The following is a 20,289-nucleotide window of genomic DNA, read 5'->3' as shown; positions in this document are numbered from 1 at the left end:
ATCTACTAAGCTTCGCCATTTTTTGCCAAACAATTTTTTGTTGCACTTATTATTAATAATATTTGTGTTAATTAATAATTAATAACGTAATAAATCTATCAAAACAGCTGTTTTTATAAATTATACCAAACTTCATATTTCCCAGGCCAATCAAGCCATCTGCTTTAACCAACTGTCAAAAATGACAAATGTTATTTTATTTCCATAGATATATGTAAACATTGTTGAAAAGACGTGTATTAATTAAGAACAGAAAGAGCATTTTAAAGGTTTATTATTGTGAAAAGTTTAATAGGTTCAAAGGTAATTCAAGTAAGTTTTTGCTACTTATTTTATAATAAAAAAATAACAATTGATACTACTACCTATTTATATTAGAAAATACTAGATAGATAAATCAAGCGCAGCATCTGTCAGATTGGTTTTGACATTAGATTTTTGAAAGCAAAAACCATAAAACAACAATTTTTGGTTCTTTCCGTATTCAGGAATTGTTTTTTTATAGTGATAAAGCTAGAAAATAATTGTATATAATAGGCATAGTTTTTGTTTTTGTTGTGTGTAAACAAATCATTTTTAAATTGAACTCATAGAACCAATGATACAAATTTATCAATAAGTGGAAAAAATTTAATAATTAATTTTTCTTATATATTTTTTTAAATTATTGTGCTTTATTAAGGTTGCTTTTTTAATGTTATAAAAGGGTTAATATCTGTAGCTTGCATTTTGCGGAGAGTAGTTTTATGTCCCCTTCAAATCAACGTCTTAGACCCGACGCAATTCCTACATTGTTCCTGACCAGAGCATCGACAAGTATGTTTTGTTTTCTTCTAATTTGTGCACTTATAATGGCAATATGTATTATAGAAGGTACCTTTTAATATTTGCAATATTTTGTTATATAAATGCGTTGTGGAATTTTTGTACATTTAACTCTTATTTTATTTCTTATTTTACTTTATTTGTCTGTATAAATCCAGCTTAAGAGACTACATTTTTTACATCTTAAAATGGCAAAATATATTTTCCTCTCAATCTTTTGTCCTTCTTTTACAATATTGCACTTTTGCCAGAGCTATTTATCCGCTTTTTAAGTATTAAAAAATTTAATACTTTTTAAAGGTTATTTGAGTCGGAAACATAACTGCGCTTAAAATGAAGAAAAACCAATCGAAAATTAATAAAATTCATAGAAAAATCGACTTAATTTAAAAGCAAAAATATTAGTAAAAGCAGCAGCCAAAATAAAAATATCTTGGAGCATTAAAAAATTTAGTCACTTCGGCAACGTTGCGCTACAGTCTTTCGCACGTTTTACTATTTTTCGAGTTCTGTCAAAAATTATGAATGAATGAATCCCGAGCGATGTTGCCAAGGAATTAAAACAAATAAATGCTTTAAATCATTGAGTCTAAGGGCGTATTTTGTGTTTAGAGTGTGTTTTATCAGTTTTTTGTTGTTTTCGTACTTTTTTGGAGAAAATTAATGTCAAAATAAACGATCATGGTGCATTCTTGTGTAGTAAAGAGAGTAGAGCATTAAAATCCAAATTTCATCGGTAAATTTATTTGTTTACGTTAAAACAGCAAAAGACTTTTGTATTTTTACCACCAGCGTCGTCACATGAAAAATATTACGGTTAATTAATTATGTAATGACATTTTTCGCCTCTATTTAAAATTGCACAAGAGCGACGAAAACAACACGTATAGATATAGAAAATTATTTGTACAGTACATAATCCTAATAGAAAATGAAAATTACAAATTTGTCGATTATTATAATATTATTTGCACTAGTGCATAAGCTCTACCCCACTGGCAACAAACCAAACAAAAATTAATTGAAAATATGCATTGTTGCCAATGGGTACTAACAACACTTTCTCCATCCTTTTCTCTCTCACTACTAATTTTAAAACAATAAAATTCCACATTTTTGGGCTGGTTATGAATTAAACATTACGTTTATTACTTATAATGTCTTAGGTAATGCTATTATTAGTCTGACAAAATAACAAGAACGTCAAAAAGTGTAGTAATCAATCATTGAAAATTCAAACATGTCATTACTTAGTAGTTATGTCTATCTTTAGTTGTTACGTTTAGTAACAGTAATATATGCATTTTTTCACACAAACTTTTGACTTTGATTTAAAAATAAATCCTAATGAAACCAGTCGTACTAAAACAACCTTTAATAAGATACCTAAGTACCTAATTATTAACAAAAAAAATTTAACCATTTAGTTCTTGAATTACGTAAACTTTGATAATGTAAAATTTATTTAGGTTGGGGGCTATAAAAACAAATAATTTATAGTATAATTAATAAAACAAATAATTTATAGTAGTATTATCAATTTACATATTTTTCCCAAGTAGGTACATTAAATAATAATTTTATGCCAGATAATAAAGTTATTATAAAATCGTGCTCCGTCGTCCCCTACAGTTCGAAATAGACGAAACTCGTAAAATAATAGCTATTTTTTACCAGAATTCCTCTTTATATTTTTTGCTAGTTCCCAGTCGGCAAGGAGCTCGGCGGCCTGCCTTTGAGATCGAAATATAAAAGGTTTTTCGCCGAGTGAAGCAACTTGTATTTTATTTAGTAAACTTTGACTTTGGTGAGGTTAGGTGTAGTGTTGCCAGTTCTGTCGTCTACTGCGTTTTGTCACTCTGCCCAACCCAACCCAAGGGTTGGTTTAGGTTGGAGCTTCAATTACTCAAGCACCGCTCATCAAATTTTGCGTATTCTTACAATTTTTTTTAAATGGTAAAATCATGATAATCCATAATATCCTTCTTTGCATTATTTAGAGACATAGCATTCTCTCGGTATTCTAACCAGCTAGCAGCAATTGAAAAATCAAAAAAGTGATAAATCGAATAGTTCGAATCGTCCATTTGTCTGTTCGAGCACGCACAGGATACTTTCCAATCATTCTATCCAGTAGATCCACCCTTTTCATTTTTAAATTGTATTCATTTACTATTGCAGGTTGATTTATTGTTATGTATTTATTTTCGGTTTTGGACCAACGTGAACATGTTCCTAGTGGCTCAACGCCAGTAGATGATGAAGCAAAGTGTACAGGTTTCGAATCAAACCATTTTACTAAATTGACGTTGGAATTCTGTCTTCCCATGACCAACTGGTCATGGGAACCTCTACCTGATTTTTTTAAATCGTTATCTTTTAAAAATGTTGCGTTTTTTGGAAGCCTATTTAGCATCATGGTTCCTGTTTGGGTTAGTTTTCTGGACAATAGATGCATTACTAGTAGTGGAATAGATGTAAAATATCTGTCAGTGTAAACTGAAACACCAGCTGGTAAAGTGTGAGTACCATTCTGCCACCTATATCAAGCTTCTCTGATACAGGAGTGAGCGCTGACTCTAGTGGTGAGCCCTTTCCTTCGTACAAGTAAAAATCCAAAGGAATTCCAGTTGGTGTTGTCATTACAAAATTCTTAATGCCTACTGGTTCAGGTTTTCCACGCACAAATTGTCGCATTATTACTTCTGTTCGTCAATTGATGCCGCCTCAGTGCGTTTATTTTGTCTACATCCCTTCAAAGCTCCGTCAAGCATTGGCCTTACTTTCCAAAACCTATCTAAACTCCTTTGCTCCCTTGATATCTTGTCATCTTCTACAAGTTTCAGACGACAGCGCAAACCAAAGTATCGGTCTCTGGTAATATGTTTTTTTTTTATGGTAAACACAAGCACAAGAGGATATTCCTATGTCACTCTTGGAGTGGTGCTTGCGCGAAGATATTTGTATGCATTTATCTTGAATCGCTGTAGGTTATATGCGTTGGGAAATATGTGAGGTGGAAGCCCGTTCCACAAAGAAGATGTTCTCTAGATGAATGAGTCCCGATACAGCGACGTCCTTGGGGTAGGCAGGTGGACTCGATGTTGATGAGCTGCAACTGCTAGACGCGTCCTTCTTGCCGGAACAGCCCTGGGTGGAATCAATCAGGCCTGCCAGCTCAGAGGAGCACCTACCGTGATAATAACGGTAGGATAAACAGAGATCAGCTACCTTTCTCCTGTGCTCCAGACTATCCAAACTCTTTGTCAGTTCTGGTTTGTCGATAAGACCAATAGCTCTCTTCTGTATAGAATCTAGCAGGTTTAAACTATGCTTGGGTGCAGAGCTCCAGACATGCGAGCAATACTCGAGGGAAGGGCGTATTTGAGCCTTATAAAGAGTCAGCAGCTGTTCTGGTGTATACAGTTTTTTCGTTTTGAAAAGCACTCCGAGTTTCTTGGAAGCCGCCCTGGCGACCTCGGTAACGTGGTCATGCCAGGACACACTGTTGGTGACCTCGACTCCTAGAAGATGTAAAGATGTTTTCATTGGCAATGTTTTCCCTGCCATAACCAGCTCCGGGCCACCAAGGTTAGTCTTCATCGTAAATACTGCAGCCTGCATTTTTTTAGCGTTAAAATTGACCAAATTGTTATCGCGCCACTCCAAGATTGCTCTAATATCGTTGTTGGTTGAAGCTACTTGCTGCCTAAGATTCTGAGAACTTGCGGCTGTCGTTGGTTTGGCGGACTTAAATGTGGAAATAAGTGTGCTATCGTCCGCAAAGTTGTAGATTGGATTGACAGTGGTTCCTAGCAAATCGCTGATATATACCAAGAAAAGGGTGGGGGATAGAATGCATCCTTGAGGGACTCCAGCGTTAATGTAAAATTTGTCGGAGAGGTATCCATCGACGGCTATTTGGATTGTTCGTTGTTCAAGAAAACTTTTGATCCAATTCAATAATGAGTTTTGTATGCCGATTGAGGAGAGCTTGGTTAGTAGTCCCTTATGCCACACTCTGTCAAATGCCTTGGAAATGTTAAGAGCGACTGAGCGGGACTCGCCGTGCTTCTCCATGGCCTCCGTCTACAAGTGTATGACGTAGGCCAGAAGATCGCCGGTGGATCTAAGCTTTCGGAAGCCGTATTGATGATCGCTGATTAGTCCAGATGATTCCAGATATCTTAACAGTTGTTGGTTGACTGCTTTTTCTATAATCTTAGATATTACTGGAACTAGTGCAATCGGGCGGTAATTGGAGGGCATCGTCTTCTTACCCTTTTTGGGTACAGCTTGCACTCGAGCAGTTTTCCAGCTTGTTGGAAATTGGCCCTGCTTATACGATGCCGTGAACAGTCTACATAAGGGAGGAGTCAATTCGTCTGTACAACGTTTTAGTATTAGGGCTGGAATTCCATAGGGTCCAGAAGCTTTGTTGGTGTCTACGCTTTTAAGAATTTTATTTATAATTTGTTGGGGAAACGAAATTTCCCACATCGATGAATTCACCATTGGCAAATACGCGAAGAGTTTACCCAGTAAGTTGGTTTTTCCCTTGCTGTTACCGTGATAGAACCATCATCTGCTGTTAGGGGTGGCAAGGCCGACTTAGCAAATCCTTGACTAACGGCTTTCGATACCGACCAGAAAGATCTTGTTCCAATTGGGCCTTTTAGCAGTTTGTTTTTGATCCTGTTGTTGCGACTCTCTTTGCATTCATCAATAATTCGCTTGCAGCTATTTCTGGAGGCTAAAAAGTTCCTCCGATTTTCGATGGAAGGATGTTGACGCCATTTGCGATATGCTGCGTTTTTAGTGTTTACTGCCTTTTTGCAATTCAGGTTGAACCATTTTAACCATTATCAGATATCATGGGAACCCTCATTTCTCTGAGCCAAAACATCCGAATTCTTGGAAGTCCGTAAATTTCCATTATTATCGATATTCCAAAAAACATTTCTATTTCATCAGAAGTAGTCTTGAAAGAATGACCTTTATCCTTTACTTGTCTCATGTTTGTGCAAAGTGCAATATTTTCGTAAAAGTCGCCTGAAATGTATTTTTCTAAATATTTGATGGGATACTCTAATTCTTTGTTTACATCAGCAGCATCATTCAAAAATGGGACAAATGTAGGTCATCGTCTGATGATGAAGAGTCGGTTTGTTCATCTTCTTCATCTTCAGCAAAATGCGTTGTCAGGTCCTCCTCTTCATCTTCTGATGACAGCTCTCTGATATCCGACTGGTTCAAATCAATGTTGTCTGCTAAATCTTGAAACTCCTTTTGTGTTAAAGGTCCTAAAATAAAAATATTATCATCAACAAATAAAAACTAAAAGTAGTTTTTATCAACTAAAAAATAATAATATAATATATGTCTGAATCAGTAGAATCCTAAGGCATCACCAATAATAATACCTTAACTAAAACTCTCCAAATCATCCGAAATTTTAACTTTTTTCACATTTTTTTATTAAATCGTAATTCTGCAAGCTACATTTTAAACAAAGCAAAATAATTAATTTTTCTATACTTACATTTATTTCTACTTAAAACCATGGTCCAAGAAACACAAGTATAAACGTAAACAAACCGCATAAAATTCTAACCTCAAAATGTCAAAATCGCGTGCGGAAAAAAATATAAACAGCATTGCCAGTGGGCATCGCCAATGATACGTCTGGTTCCTGGGGTCTGAAGAGGATAAGCAAAACACCGCCTTGTCACTGAGCACATGTAGGGCTGCCATATTTTTAAAAGTAGAAATCGGGAGCATGGCATGTTCGAGTTTCGAGTCATGCCGCAGGCAATTTTTTTTTCGGAGCCATGAATTAGTTTTAGAGCTGGTATTATAAACATATGTGTGTACTTTAAAAATTTTAAACATAAAGAAAAAATAAAAATATATTCTTTGACCTCGTTAACAAAAACAACATGTATTTTATTTTAACGCTAGAAAAAAACTAAACATAACATTAAGAAATATATTCTTTAGCTTATTAATACATAATTAAGATACATATATTAAACACTTCAAAAAAAATTAAACATACCTAACACAAAAAAAATATATATTATTTTGCCTCGTTTTTGGCAATTATTATGCCAGAGTTACGCTTTAACATAACTCGAATAAATCCTTAAATTAAAAATATTTTAAGCTGGTCCCTACTTTACCAAGAATATTTTTCCCATCTTTTTCCAAAAAATTTACAAATTCTTGGCAAGTTTCGGTAAAGTTATGCTTAATCATTAATTCTGACTCTAAGGTTTCTATAGACAGAGAATTTCTTTCTTTTCTCCACGCTATAAACATTAAACTAAAAATTCTTTCATACATGGCATTAGAGTGGGGAAGAAAAAAAACACAAGAACATATTTTAGAATAATTCGGAGACTTATTTGTTTTAAAATAATAAACCAATTTGGTCAATTTTAAAATCTGAAAATTTTTCGGGGAGATTTTCTAAAAAAGATGAAAGGTTCACAAATTCTTCAAACAATAAATCAACATCTATGTCAATACTAAATTCTTCTGAAATTTTCATAAAATACTCCAATCTTGGATTAGTCCTCAAATCCATTGCTTTCAAGTATTTACATTTGTTGTTAAAAGAAACTTGTTTCTGAGATCATATAATATACCTACCATTTTTCTAAATATTCTACGATTCTCCCAATTAACGAATCAGCTTCTTTCTTAAAATATTTACAATATCTAAATTATCACATTTTCGTACTAGAGAAAGGGCTATTGAGCCATAAAACTTCTGTTCCCTTTTCATCACCAAGGATCGTCTTAAAGTATCCATGATTCCAAACAATTCTACTGCTAAGGCACTTTCGGATTCCAATTTAGAAATTGCCGAATTCATGGCAGTTCCTATGTTTAAAATAAGCCCTAAAATGTTTTTTGTTTGAAGTAAAATAATTAAAGGATAACGAAAACATCTACTTACCTAAATAAGCCTCAGCGAGTTCGTTTTCAAAAAACATTCTTAGAATTAAAGGTGACGATTCTCGAGATAAAAAATATGATTTGATGGGAACAAAATGTTTTAGTAAACGTTCGACTGCCGGAATTAATGAGAGCCAACGTGTAGGAACAGAACGTAATAGCTCTGACAATTCTTGTTCACAAAAGACATACAAATATTTAAGCTCTGTAATTTTTTTTCAGCTGCTGCTAAATTCATTGTAACATTTGATTACAATAGTTTCAATATCGTACCTTATAACATTTTGTCCTTACTTGCCACCATTGTGAATAATATGGCATACACAGCCAAAGGGTAAAATATTTTTATTATGTTTGTGTAGCTCTGTCATAACACTCTGTTTTTTTCCAAAATTAACCGACGCATTATCAGCGCAGTAAGCAGTGACATTTTTAATTGATAATCCTGCCTCATCAAGACCATCAATTACGCATTTAGCAATATCTACTGACTTTTCTGATGAATTTGAATAAAATTTTAAAAGCTTTGTGCTAACGCCTTTTTCGGTTTGGGAATACCTAACAATCAAGGGGAATGTCTTGATATTTCCCTTATTTGAGGCATCTGTTGCAAGGGAAAAAGGATTGTCATTTGCTAAATCCTTCTTAATAATATTTTTACTTTCCGGACCTAAAATTTTGGTGACTATTTTAGTCGCCTTTGTTCTTCCGCATGAATATTTCTCAGCTGTTTTGGAATCCTTGAATATCAGGGGAAATAGTTTTCCAGCACAATCTGCCGAGGCGTAGCTTTGAGCATGTTTTATCGCATGAAAAACAAAAGCACATTCAGCCAATGCTATAGAATCCTTGTCAGCCATAGATGAAAAATACCGATTTACTGATTTAGTTTTTGATGTTGCATTTACATTTTGAGTGTGTTTTTCTGTCCTCAAGTGTTTAACAATGTCGTTTTCCCCCGCCGTGTTTAATGGAAAATTGACAACGACACGCTCGAAATTGTGCCTCAGTATTTAAATTACCTTCAAAAATCCAATCATATTTTTCTTTCCAAACTTTGTTAAATTTGACATCCCACTTTTTCTTTTTCACTCCTTGATGTGTGTTTTTGCTTTCCTCGATCGTATGCTTATGCTTCCGTATTTGTTGCGATGTTTTACTTGTTCCCGGCAGCGATTCGGTATCGGATATATTGCCGTAATCTTCTACCCCGTCTTCTATCTCTTCATTTTGATCAAGGCCAAGCCAGTCTATTTCCGATTCACTACTATTTGAGCTTAAAGTCATATTTTGCAAAGTCTATCTCGTAAAAAAATTCAAAAAACTCACTTAACTTTCTCACTTCTGGCGAACAAAAAACTAATGAGAACTAATACCGAGCTCGCTGCTGCTACGATCATCTATGGGAATCACCGGTTTTTATAATGTCAATATCAATGTCATAAATATTTTCAACTGTCTACGCAAGGGGGCGATCTTTTAGAAATGAAGGAATGTGAGAGACGTATCGACATATTTAACGTATCGATTTAAATGGCGTAAAATTTTATGAAAGCGGGAGGTTGCGGGAGATTTACAATTTAAAATAAAAGGCGAGAGGGTTGACAAGAAATCGGGAGACTCCCGCCTAAATCGGGAGGAATGGCAGCCCTAAGCACATGTCGAACTCAAACAAAGTTGTTGTTTACTGATCTTAGTTTTTTCATAATTTAAGACTATTTATGTAATCTTACCACATGTATTTCATATAATTAGTTTTATAAAAAGAGCTTTTATGGTACTAGTTACTAATTTACTATAACCACGGATATAAGTATATAAATTGTCTATGTAAAATTTACTTATATATTTATTGTTAACAATAAGAAGCTCAATTGGATATCCATATATATTTTAGACCCATCACTTGGATTTATAAAATGTCTACTGAACTGGTTATTCAAAAACAGGATACAGAAACGCATCGATGTACGCTACCTGGCGAGTCCTGGAATGTTGTATCTAAATTCATCGATAGTGGCTTATTTGTCAACTTCAGAAGAGCATTGAAGCGGTAAGCTAAAAGAAAAATTGTATAAAAGAAAATGGGATTTTTTTATTATTTTTTAGTTACACTATGATTAGTAAGCATCATCCCTATACAAGAATATATGCGCCATCTTTGAACCGACTAAAGCAAGAGGAAAAACTGCATCTTATAGAGCATTATGGGCTTATTCACCCTTTAAGCATGTTTTCTTTGTACTTTGATATCTATTTATGTATTTTTTTGATATTCCATTTCTTAACGAGTCCTGCAATTTATGCTCTTACTACAAATGATGACCAAAATTATATAATGTTGCCTGTTAATGGTAAGCATTTATTAAAATATAAAAATATTTTTTTTAAATATTTCTTACAATATTCTTTTTTCTTACTAATGTCCGAAATAAATTTTGTTTATTTCCTTTAGTAACTTATGCTGTTACGATGATAATAATGTTTCGAACTGGAGTATATAATGAGAAAGACAACACAGTTTCCCTGAAACCAAGAGATATTGCAATATCATATATAAAATCATATTTTTTCTTGGATTTAAGTAGTTTCCTTCCTCAAATTTTAAGACTTATACCTTTATGGAAGCGCATTCCAGACCAAATACTATTGATTATATCACCGTTTCTAATAACCAGTCGATATATAAGGTAATAAAAAATAAACTAGTGTTTCTATGTGTGCTAACGTAAATATTTCTTTTAGATATTTCTGGTGCTTAAAGACTTTTAATTTGATTCGCTTATATTTTGGCTTTTCCAGTTTTGTATTTAAAGCTTTTAGATTAACAATTACCATTATAATGATGATTGTACTTGGAGTTTACATCTTGTATGCTCTTGTGGTAAGTATTCTAATTCAATTTTTTTAATTAAATAGGCAAAAATGGATTAACAAATAATATTTTCTTTCTGATTTTTCTCTCGTAAATGTAAGAATCTTTCTGAAGAAAATATTAATTTAAGACTTTGGATGTAGTTGAATAAGATAATAAACTTTTTGAGTACAAAATATTAACATGATGAATGCAGAGAATAATTCTATAAAAACATGGCAAACAATAAGTTCATTTAATTTAACGTTAAATAAAAATCATAGTATACCCAATGACTTGCCAATGAGATTAGCAATTTATTCGGTATATTTTAAAAAAATGTTATGGGTGCACATCAAAGATGAATTCCATACAATAATTAAGATGTTAACCTTTATCTAACGAGCGTACCCAATTTTATAAAGTAATTTGTAGTTTAAAACCTGATGCTGCAGGTTTTAATAATATTAATCTTTAAGTGATCAAATTTTCTAGACAAATTATAGATAAGCACATTTTGCACATTGTTAACTGTTATATTGAGGGAGCAATCAGTCAAATCAAAAATAGTTTTCAATAAAGTGAAGTAAGCATTTTAATAAACAGTTGTTATTTAGGCGATTTTTGGTATATTAACTTCTTTTAACGAGTTGTACAAGGCGTTAAAATAAATGACTCACTTTTTTTTAGGTTTTGTATTGGTTACTAGTTAGATGTGTACTCTGTATGATCATAAAATATTATTATTTTTAATAATATCATTAATAATCTAAATTCTTTAATAAGAAATTAATAAAATTGACGAAAAACAAAGAAAAAACACAAAGTCACGGTCTCACAACATGTAATAAAACGGGCTACACGTGTTTCGCTCTAGTTAGAGCATCATCAGGCCTTTAGAAGCCATCCACACACTTCACAGGACATCAGCAGGCTTATTGTAAAATCAGTCGTATTGTAATACGCCTAGGCTTTTTCCATATGCCTAGGCATATTGTAATATAGTTCAAATAATTCAAAATATCACAATTTGACTAATAATTTTAGGCGTATTATAATATGACTGAATCTTAGAGGGCTTATTGTTAAATTCAATCTGTACATGAGTATATTACAATATGACTACATGAGATCAGGCGTATTATAATACGACTGACGGCTATTCAGGCGAATTGCAATCATAACTTTAGTTAGTGTTGTGCAATATACCTACTTATATACCATTTAAAATTAGTGGTAATTTAATGTTTGTGAATAAAGACAATTATTATATAGAACTAGAGAAGTTTTACAATGGTAAGTAAACTATATAAACATAACTATAACCTCAAAATATTAATTTTACCGCGGTTGCATTGGCGGGAATGGCGGGATTCACGTGCACAATTTTGTTTGTTGACAAATTTATATTTCTTTTGTATTGGACACTTTTTGCTTAGGATACTAAATTAAAATATGCAAAATTCAATGTAATTTCATATGTCTCTGTGTTTTTATGGGAGGGAGCGCAAAATTCAATGTAATTTCACGTGTTTCTGCGTTTTTATGGGGGGAAGGATTATTGCACAAGTATTAGTAGTATGTTTTTACATTAGCTAGTAGCGGAGATAAACTAATAAATATTATTAATTTAGCTAAAAAAAGTTACATTATTCTATACATTTCATATTGGAAACTTTGTAATTATTATTTTACAAAATTGACAAAAATACGTCTTTTAATTTCAGAATACGAAAAAAGCAGTAAAAGACCATGGACCCTAGAAAAAATAAGAGAAGTAAGCGATATTTAAGTTAGTTCCCGTGAAGCAAAAAATAAAGGAACTAGAAGGAATAATAACCAGCTGTATTACTCACGTATTTATGAAACTATGGAAATTGGTGGAACAAGAAAAGTAATTAAAAAAAGAACCAAGGAAGATGATCACATCATTTTCATAATTTCCTATGAAGAGTTTTATAACAAATTAATTGAAATTCATATGGGTACGGGTCACGGAGGCCGCGATAAGATGCTAATGGCATTGAAATCCAAGTATGCAATTCCCAGACAAGAAGTAGAAATATTTGTTAAATGTTGAACAAACTGTGCGCAAAAAAAACGACTTCCTAAAAAAGGTGTAGTAGTGAAACCCATTATATCCAAAGATTTTAATCATCGCGGACAAGTGGACCTTATCGATTTACAGTCAACGCCTGATGGAGAATACAAATGGTTAATGAATTACCAGGACCATCTTACCAAATTTATTCATCTCAGACCTTTAAAATCTAAGAATGCCAAAGATGTATGCGAAAAACTTCTAAAAATTGTTTTAGAATTCGGAGCTTCTATTATCTTGCAAAGTGATAATGGAGGAGAATTTGTAAACCAGATAATCCATGAAATGGTTGCTAAATGGCCCTCTTGCAAGATCATTAATGGACGCCCGCGTCACCCGCAAAGTCAAAGAAGTGTTGAAAGATCAAACCAGGATGTGAAAAATATGCTTAAATCTTGGCTAAAAGATAATAATTCAACAAACTGGTCCCTTGGCTGCTATTTTGTTCAGTGGCAAAAAAATTCTTCCTATCACAGGATCATTAAACGTTCCCCATACAAAGCTTTATTTGGAGTGGATTTTCAAGTTGGTTTGTTTTCTACTAATTTGCCTTCTGAAGTTATTCATACTATAAACAAAGAAGAAGATTTAGAAACAACTTTAAATAATAGTAAACTGGAGGTTGTCCAGAAGATACTTTAGCTTATCGCTACGAAACATCTGATGGAGTTCACGATGCCACAATAACTATCCTACAAGGCGACATGACTAGTAATCACACTGACGACAAATATTCTACTGACATTTATAAAGAAATCGCGACTTCAGTAGTTACCGACTTGAATAATGCAGATGACAGGATGGTACTTACCTATGAGTTAGAAGAACCAATAGACGATTTAGAAGCAAACCATGGAGTAGAACAGATTGAATTTATCAATAAGCCTGCTAAGATTCAGTCTTATTATAATACGCCTAAAATTATTAGTCAAATTGTGATATTTTGAATTATTTGAACTATATGACAATATGCCTAGGCATATTGAAAAAGCCTAGGCGTATTACAATACGACTAATTTTACAATAAACCTACGACATATACATTAATATCGTATGTAGACATGTTCCTTATGGAATTTGCAAAAAACGCAATACAGTGTGTCCAAGATAAGGATGTCTATCATGGGGATCTCGGCAGCTATAGGAGATACAAGGTTGATTAAAGTAGAGAAAAGTTGCGCATTTTAGAGCCTAACAATACGCTGTTTGGAAAGTTTTAAACTTTTAAGCAGTTCCGTAGACATTCGAGAAAAACCGAAATTTGCCGATTTCGTTTTTATTTTTTTCTGGCGTTATTTAAAGAGATATGGAAAAATAAAAGACACTTTCTCATGGCCACTTTTTAAGCTCTAAAAAATAACATTTCGAGATTTTTCGTACGACGTTTCGTTTCGAAGAAACCATCATCAACTTAATTTTTTTATATGGCGCGTCAAAAAAGTACACCCTTTATAAAATAGCATATTTTTTTACGATTACAACGATTTATGAAACAATATGTTTCTACAATATTTAAATTGTAAAAATAGATTTTTTATTAAATTCCGATAGTTTTGATGTAGTAGGCTGTGAAATAATGACGTTGAGAAAATGTCAAAAAATAAATAAAAGTTAAATGTCAAAGTAGTTTTTATTATAACCATTATTTTTTATTCTTTTTATTTTAAGTGAAGTAAATAGTTTTAATTATTTGATAAATTTAGTTGACATTGTGTTTTTGAACTCTGTTTTTGCGTCTTGTTGCTAGATTTTTTGTTACAAAATGGAAGACGCTTTTTTACTTGAGGAAAATTTTGATATGCTGAAATGTTATATCCTATGCTACAGCAACGCCGTTGAAGCTGGTCGTATGTATTTAAATAACTATCCAGACAGGAAACAACCAAGTACAAAAATTTTTGGATTTTGTAACTGAAAATTCGGAAATATCTGTTAGAAAAATTGAAAATACCACTAGAATACCAAAATCTACTGCCCATTTCATTTTGAAAAATTATAAATACCACCCGTTTAAATTCAGAATCTGTCAAGGCCTCAGACCTGGTGACGAAGAAAGGCGCACAACATTTTGTAAATGGTACACCAGGAAATGTCAGGAGGATGAAACATTTCCCCATAGTATTATCTTCTTTGACAAGAGCATGGTTACAAATAATGGAATTTTTAACCGGAAGAACACTCACTATTGGTCAAGAGATAATCTCCGAGTACACTGAGTGGCTAGACATCGGCACCGTTTCGGTTTTAATATGTGGGTTGGCATTTTTGGAACAGATTCAGTAGGCCCCTTTTTTTACAACAATTCCCTTACCTCGTAGCGGTATCACAACTTATTAGAACGCGATTTGGAAGACTGTTGGTTTCAGCAGGACGGTGCGCCCGCACACAATGCGCTAATCATGCGAGAGTATCTATCGAACAGATTACCGGAAAAATGGATAGGACCACATTCAACAGTTCCGTGGCTTCCTCGTTCCCCAGACATAACTCCGCTTGACTTTTTTCTCTGGGGCTATTGCAAAAATTATGTTTACAGTCGTGTTTTTGAATCTGAGGATCAGCTGAGGAGAATAGTTCTTGAAGCATTTGAGAGCATTACACCTGATATATTAAGAAGTGTTTTAAACTCGACTGTTAAAAGATGATATCTGTGTTTGGAGAATATTGGTAATTTGTTTGAACATTTATTCCTATGATTTAAATTAGTATTTTTGTGGTACGAAAAAATCTCGCAATGCTATTTTTTAGAGCTTAAAAAGTGACCATGAGAAAGTATCTTTTGTTTTTCTATATCTCTTTAAATAACGCCTGAAAAAAATAAAAACGAAATCGGCAAATTTCGGTTTTGCTCGAATATCTCCAGTACTACTCAAAATTTTAAAACTTTTTAAACGGCCTATTGTTAGGCTCTAAAATGCGTAACTTTTCTCTAATTTAATTAACCTCGTATCTCCTATAGCTGCCGAGATCCCCATGATAGACATCCTTATCTAGGACACACTGTATATGCCTATATAAGACGTATGTATGTACGTATGTATATATACAGTGCTTTCATTTCGAAACGATCCACCCTTAATAACTTTCCTAATAAAAAAAACACGTTAAATTAGATATACAGGGGACGTTTAATTATGCATTTACTGAAGTTCTGTCAATCACCTCCTCACCTCCAGCTAACCTCACTTTAATATGTCAAATGGGAACCCCCATCGTATGCTACATCATAGTAAGCAGTGTAAAATTCTCTATTTAATGGTATTAAAAAAAATGAAATCGGTAAATGTGTAAGCAAATAGTTAGCCAAAATGTCTAGAAATAATGAATATTTTAATAATAACTATTTATGTGATCTTAGCATATTAAAAATCTAGAGTTTTAGAAATCGCTGAAGCATTTTTATTGCGGCATAAATGAAATAGTTTTTTTTGGTTGAAATACTCTTAATTATTTTATTGACATTATTATTGACGGATTACTTACTAGATAAAACTCAATGACTAACAATATCATTTATTTAATAATTATGAAGGCAATCTCTCTTTTTTTTGTTAAAAATTTAAATTTTTATTAAAACTTCAGCTAATTCTTTCCCGTAAAGAAACTGTTTTATCACTGCTTTTTTTTATTCTTCTTCTCGCTTAGAATTACCATTAGTATGTTCCTAATAGATTAAAAATGAATGCTGATTGTATTTAAAAAATATTAGTTTTAGTTTATTTTCTATATGAAATGATAATCTATCAAGTTTTCACTTATACTACTTTATTTTTAGCTTAGTGAAGAACATTACAAATTTAATCGGTTTTTAAAGCATTCTGAAATTACTATGAAGTTATTAATGAATGTGGGATATGGTCGTATTATTGTAATAAGCCATCGCATTCTAGGACCAATTCTATCATCTACGTTTTTATTTATAGGATTTATTTTTCATGTGACTGTTCTAGTTGAGGTAGTAATTTTTAAACAAAATACAAAATATTTAAATACTAAGGTTAGAAAATTGTAGGTTAATAGTATCTGGGTTAGATTCTTTGGTGTGGAAAATAAGCAAACCATGGTTTATGAATCAATTTCTGCTTATACCAAATACAAAGCGTTGCCAGTTAGTGTAAGAGATCGAATTTACCTTTATTTGGAATTTAAATATCATGGACATTTTTACAAGGTTCAACGATTAATTTGATAGCAGTTTAAGTTATTACAAAACATGTCTTTTTTAGGAATCGGTTTTAACCAAAGCTACAGCTGGGTTTTTAAGAAGAGAAATTCTATTGGCTTCCACTAAAAATTATTTGGAAAATGTGTCTATTTTTCGAAACATTCCAAATCATCTTTTGAGAAAACTAAGAGTAAACTTGAGTACTGAAATATTTTTACCTGGTGATGTTATTATTAAGGCTGGCAGTAGAGGTAATTACATAATAAGCAAATTTGAAATAAAAAAAGGTTATGCAACTGAATGCTAGAGGTATGATGACATGACCTTCTTTATCAACTTCCAATATCAAATCAAATTACCTTTAAACAAATAAATGGCAACAAATATTTGTATACACATGTATATAATTAATAAAATTTTTAGGAAAAAGCATGTACCTTATTATCGTCGGAACTGTGTCAGTAACGTCGGAAAAAGATGTAGAAATATGTCAGTTAACGGATGGTTCTTATTTCGGAGCAGCAGCTTTAACTCTTAATATCGCTCGAGTAAGTCATTCTATAAAATATAAAGTCATATAGACTAAAGCTTAGTTGTAAGTCTGCTGTGGAACCTTTTGTGTTTGTTCAATATTCAACCATTTATTATACAATTTATTCAATCATGAGTATATTGTATAATAAATTCAGTATATTTGAGTTTAAAATAATAATATAATGAATTTATTTTTGAATAGTTACTGATTCGATCCCAACTACTGCTTTTTTAGTTGACTGGCGGCTACATACTATTATAACTTAAACCGCTAATTTGAAAATATTATTTTATACTGTTGCAATGTATACTAAATATTTCTCTTATACTTTTAGATTGTAAATGTTATTGCCGTAACACCCTGTGAACTCTTTAAACTTGAAAGATCTAAATTTAGGAGCATACTTAAGAACCACCCGCAAATTTATTCAGAAATAGAGAACAATATTGCTGAAAATGTCTTACTTGCATTACGCACGGATAATCTTGATACTAAAGCTATATATTAGGCACAATATTACATGGATGTTATTGAAAAGAAGTGTTTTGGCCATTTGCTAAGTATTTATAGTTGTAGCTCTAATTATTTACTTACGTTGATAAATTAAAATTGTTTTATGTTATTAATGAATTTATTGTTAAATAAAGTAAAATAATAAAATATGTTATAAAGCAAATATTATGAATATTTTCTTATTTAAAAACTTATATTTCTGAGTAAATAAGGATATTTATTGAATTTGTGAGATAGTGGGCAGCCAAGCAGGCTGTTGTACATATAGTTTTTAGATTTTTTCGTATAAGTAGTTTTTAAAAAAACCTAACACGGCATTTCTGACCCAATTCTTTTCGAGCAGTTCATGGGATAGCCAAAATAGATCAAATGCCTTTGTTAAATTCATAAATATACTTATACCCTTTTTAATATCATCAATCTCTCAGTATTATCAGCTGTTTGTAAGGTGAAACAGAGCATTTGCGGTACTTATTACCTAAAAAGGTACAGTAAAGTACAGTACAGTGAAGGTACGTAATTATGTAAAAAGCTAAACTGATTACTAGACAAAGTTGAGTTTGATTATAAAAAGTAATCTATTCTTAACGCATTTCTTAAAAATTTTGTGAAAATTAGTAATGAAATTAATGGGTCCAGAATTGTTAATTTTTGTCTTATTAGCAGATTTATATGTTAGGGTTACTACAGATATTTTAAATTGATCGGGTAAAATACCGTTATTAAAAATTAAATTAATTATGTATTCCAAAAGGTTTAATAAAAATATGTGATTAATTTTTAAAAAAAAATAAGAATCATGCAATTTCCCACTCGTCGTTATTAATTTGTCATTTTTAATTTGTCTTTTATTGTTATTAATGTCCTATTAAATTATGCATTTAATTTAAAAAATTGTTAGTTATTTGCCTATTTTTGAAAAGTCCATACTGTTATATATTTTAAAAAAGGTAAAAAAAGGCTAGAATTATAGACTATAAATATACAAGGTGTTCCGTTTAAAAAAACATAAGTTTGTGTTATAACTCAAAAACTATTAATCAAAAAAAAATATTTCTACATCACTGGATTCTGCAGAAAAAAATTTATAAGAATGAGTTTTTACTTTTACAAAAACTTTAAAGATAACGGAGATACGATGGGGGTCCCAAAGTGCAAAATTTTCAAAAGTATCTTAAAAACTATAAGGGCTATGAAAATTTTGTTAACGGCATATTTAATTTTACAGCAAAGTAGCACAGTGTCGCGAAAACCGCAACTCTCTATCTTTAAAAATAACAGAGATATCCCGCAAAAGTACCCAAAATGGGACATCCTGTATATAAATAACTCATGGTCAAAAAGTACGTAACAGAATCTTTTTTCCTAGCCTAACCTTAATATAATTGACAGTTGTTCCCACCACCTATTAAACTAGAGTCCAATCTAGCTGTGTCTATTTGTGTCTGTAGTGTGAACTACCTACATCTATAGATGAAGGTGTTTAGTGTTGTATTTTAATACCCTTCTCTAAATACGTGCAAACCCTAAAGATGCATAGATAAAGCCAACAAAGTGCGACATTCACCTTGACTCTCCGCCATGAGCTTCTGACTTCGACTCACTCAAAACGTATCGTATTCGTGTTGGTATCCACGGGGGTAATTGCGCGGAGTCGCCACGTATCGTTAGCATAATAAATATGGATTTGAGGAGTTTAATTAAAGTAAACCTTAACACAGAGAATAAACCTTTTTGAGATTAATTCCAAAGAAATTCATATTTTAAATCTATATGTTTGACTCTCTTGTTATTTAATAGATTTTTTTAAATTATTTAATTTGTCAAAGAACCACGATTATCCTCATAAAAAATAACTTGCTTGAAATTATATTCTAAATCAATAAATAATTTTTTTAACCAAAGGCCATTTAATATTCCTGTATACAATGCTACTAATTCAGCTTTTATTGTGGCAGTTATACAGATATTTGCTTTCTAGTGACCCACCTCAATGCATTATAAAAAATGTACGATCACGTGCGTCATCTCCCTATCCACAAAATAACCCACATTTTTATAAATATAATTTCTGTTATAGAGTATAACCTACATTTGTGGAGCTCTCTAAATATTTTAAAATTTTCTCTTTAAATGATTCCATATTTCATCTGATACTGATCTGGGCTTACTTAAAAGCGACTAAAATGTTTGACACAAAAACATATGCTACAAATTCCCTTACTGATTTATCTATTTTATCTTTATTGTTAGAATCGTTTCATATTTTGATATTTGATCTAAGGTTTATTGATAAATTTGTATTTTTGGCATCAATAATTTCAATTCTGCCC

The 20,289-nt window shown here is 32.0% G+C and overlaps 1 protein-coding gene across 3 annotated transcripts; it reads left to right on the top strand.

Moving 5' to 3' along the window:
- Positions 1–194: 194 nt before the first annotated feature.
- LOC126740652 (potassium/sodium hyperpolarization-activated cyclic nucleotide-gated channel 1-like) lies at positions 195–18,119 on the top strand. 3 transcript variants are annotated; one of them, XM_050446769.1, is made up of 10 exons: positions 195–303; positions 9,686–9,841; positions 9,898–10,142; positions 10,244–10,478; positions 10,534–10,672; positions 16,519–16,698; positions 16,756–16,914; positions 16,970–17,159; positions 17,332–17,456; positions 17,778–18,119. In XM_050446769.1, exons 2-10 carry the CDS (start codon positions 9,708–9,710, stop codon positions 17,949–17,951), a joined length of 1,581 nt encoding a protein of 526 aa, XP_050302726.1. In that variant the 5' UTR covers positions 195–303; positions 9,686–9,707; the 3' UTR covers positions 17,952–18,119. The 3 variants fall into 3 exon arrangements, with proteins under 3 accessions (XP_050302726.1, XP_050302725.1, XP_050302727.1); XM_050446768.1 differs by having other exon boundaries at positions 203–312; XM_050446770.1 differs by lacking the exons at positions 16,519–16,698; positions 16,756–16,914 and having other exon boundaries at positions 203–312.
- The last annotated feature ends 2,170 nt before the right edge of the window (positions 18,120–20,289 follow it).

This window comes from Anthonomus grandis, chromosome 9 (assembly GCF_022605725.1).
Source record: "Anthonomus grandis grandis chromosome 9, icAntGran1.3, whole genome shotgun sequence".
Taxonomy (NCBI): domain Eukaryota; kingdom Metazoa; phylum Arthropoda; class Insecta; order Coleoptera; family Curculionidae; genus Anthonomus; species Anthonomus grandis.
Note: the sequence above shows the minus strand (reverse complement) of the source record. Positions and strands in the feature narration are given on the sequence as shown.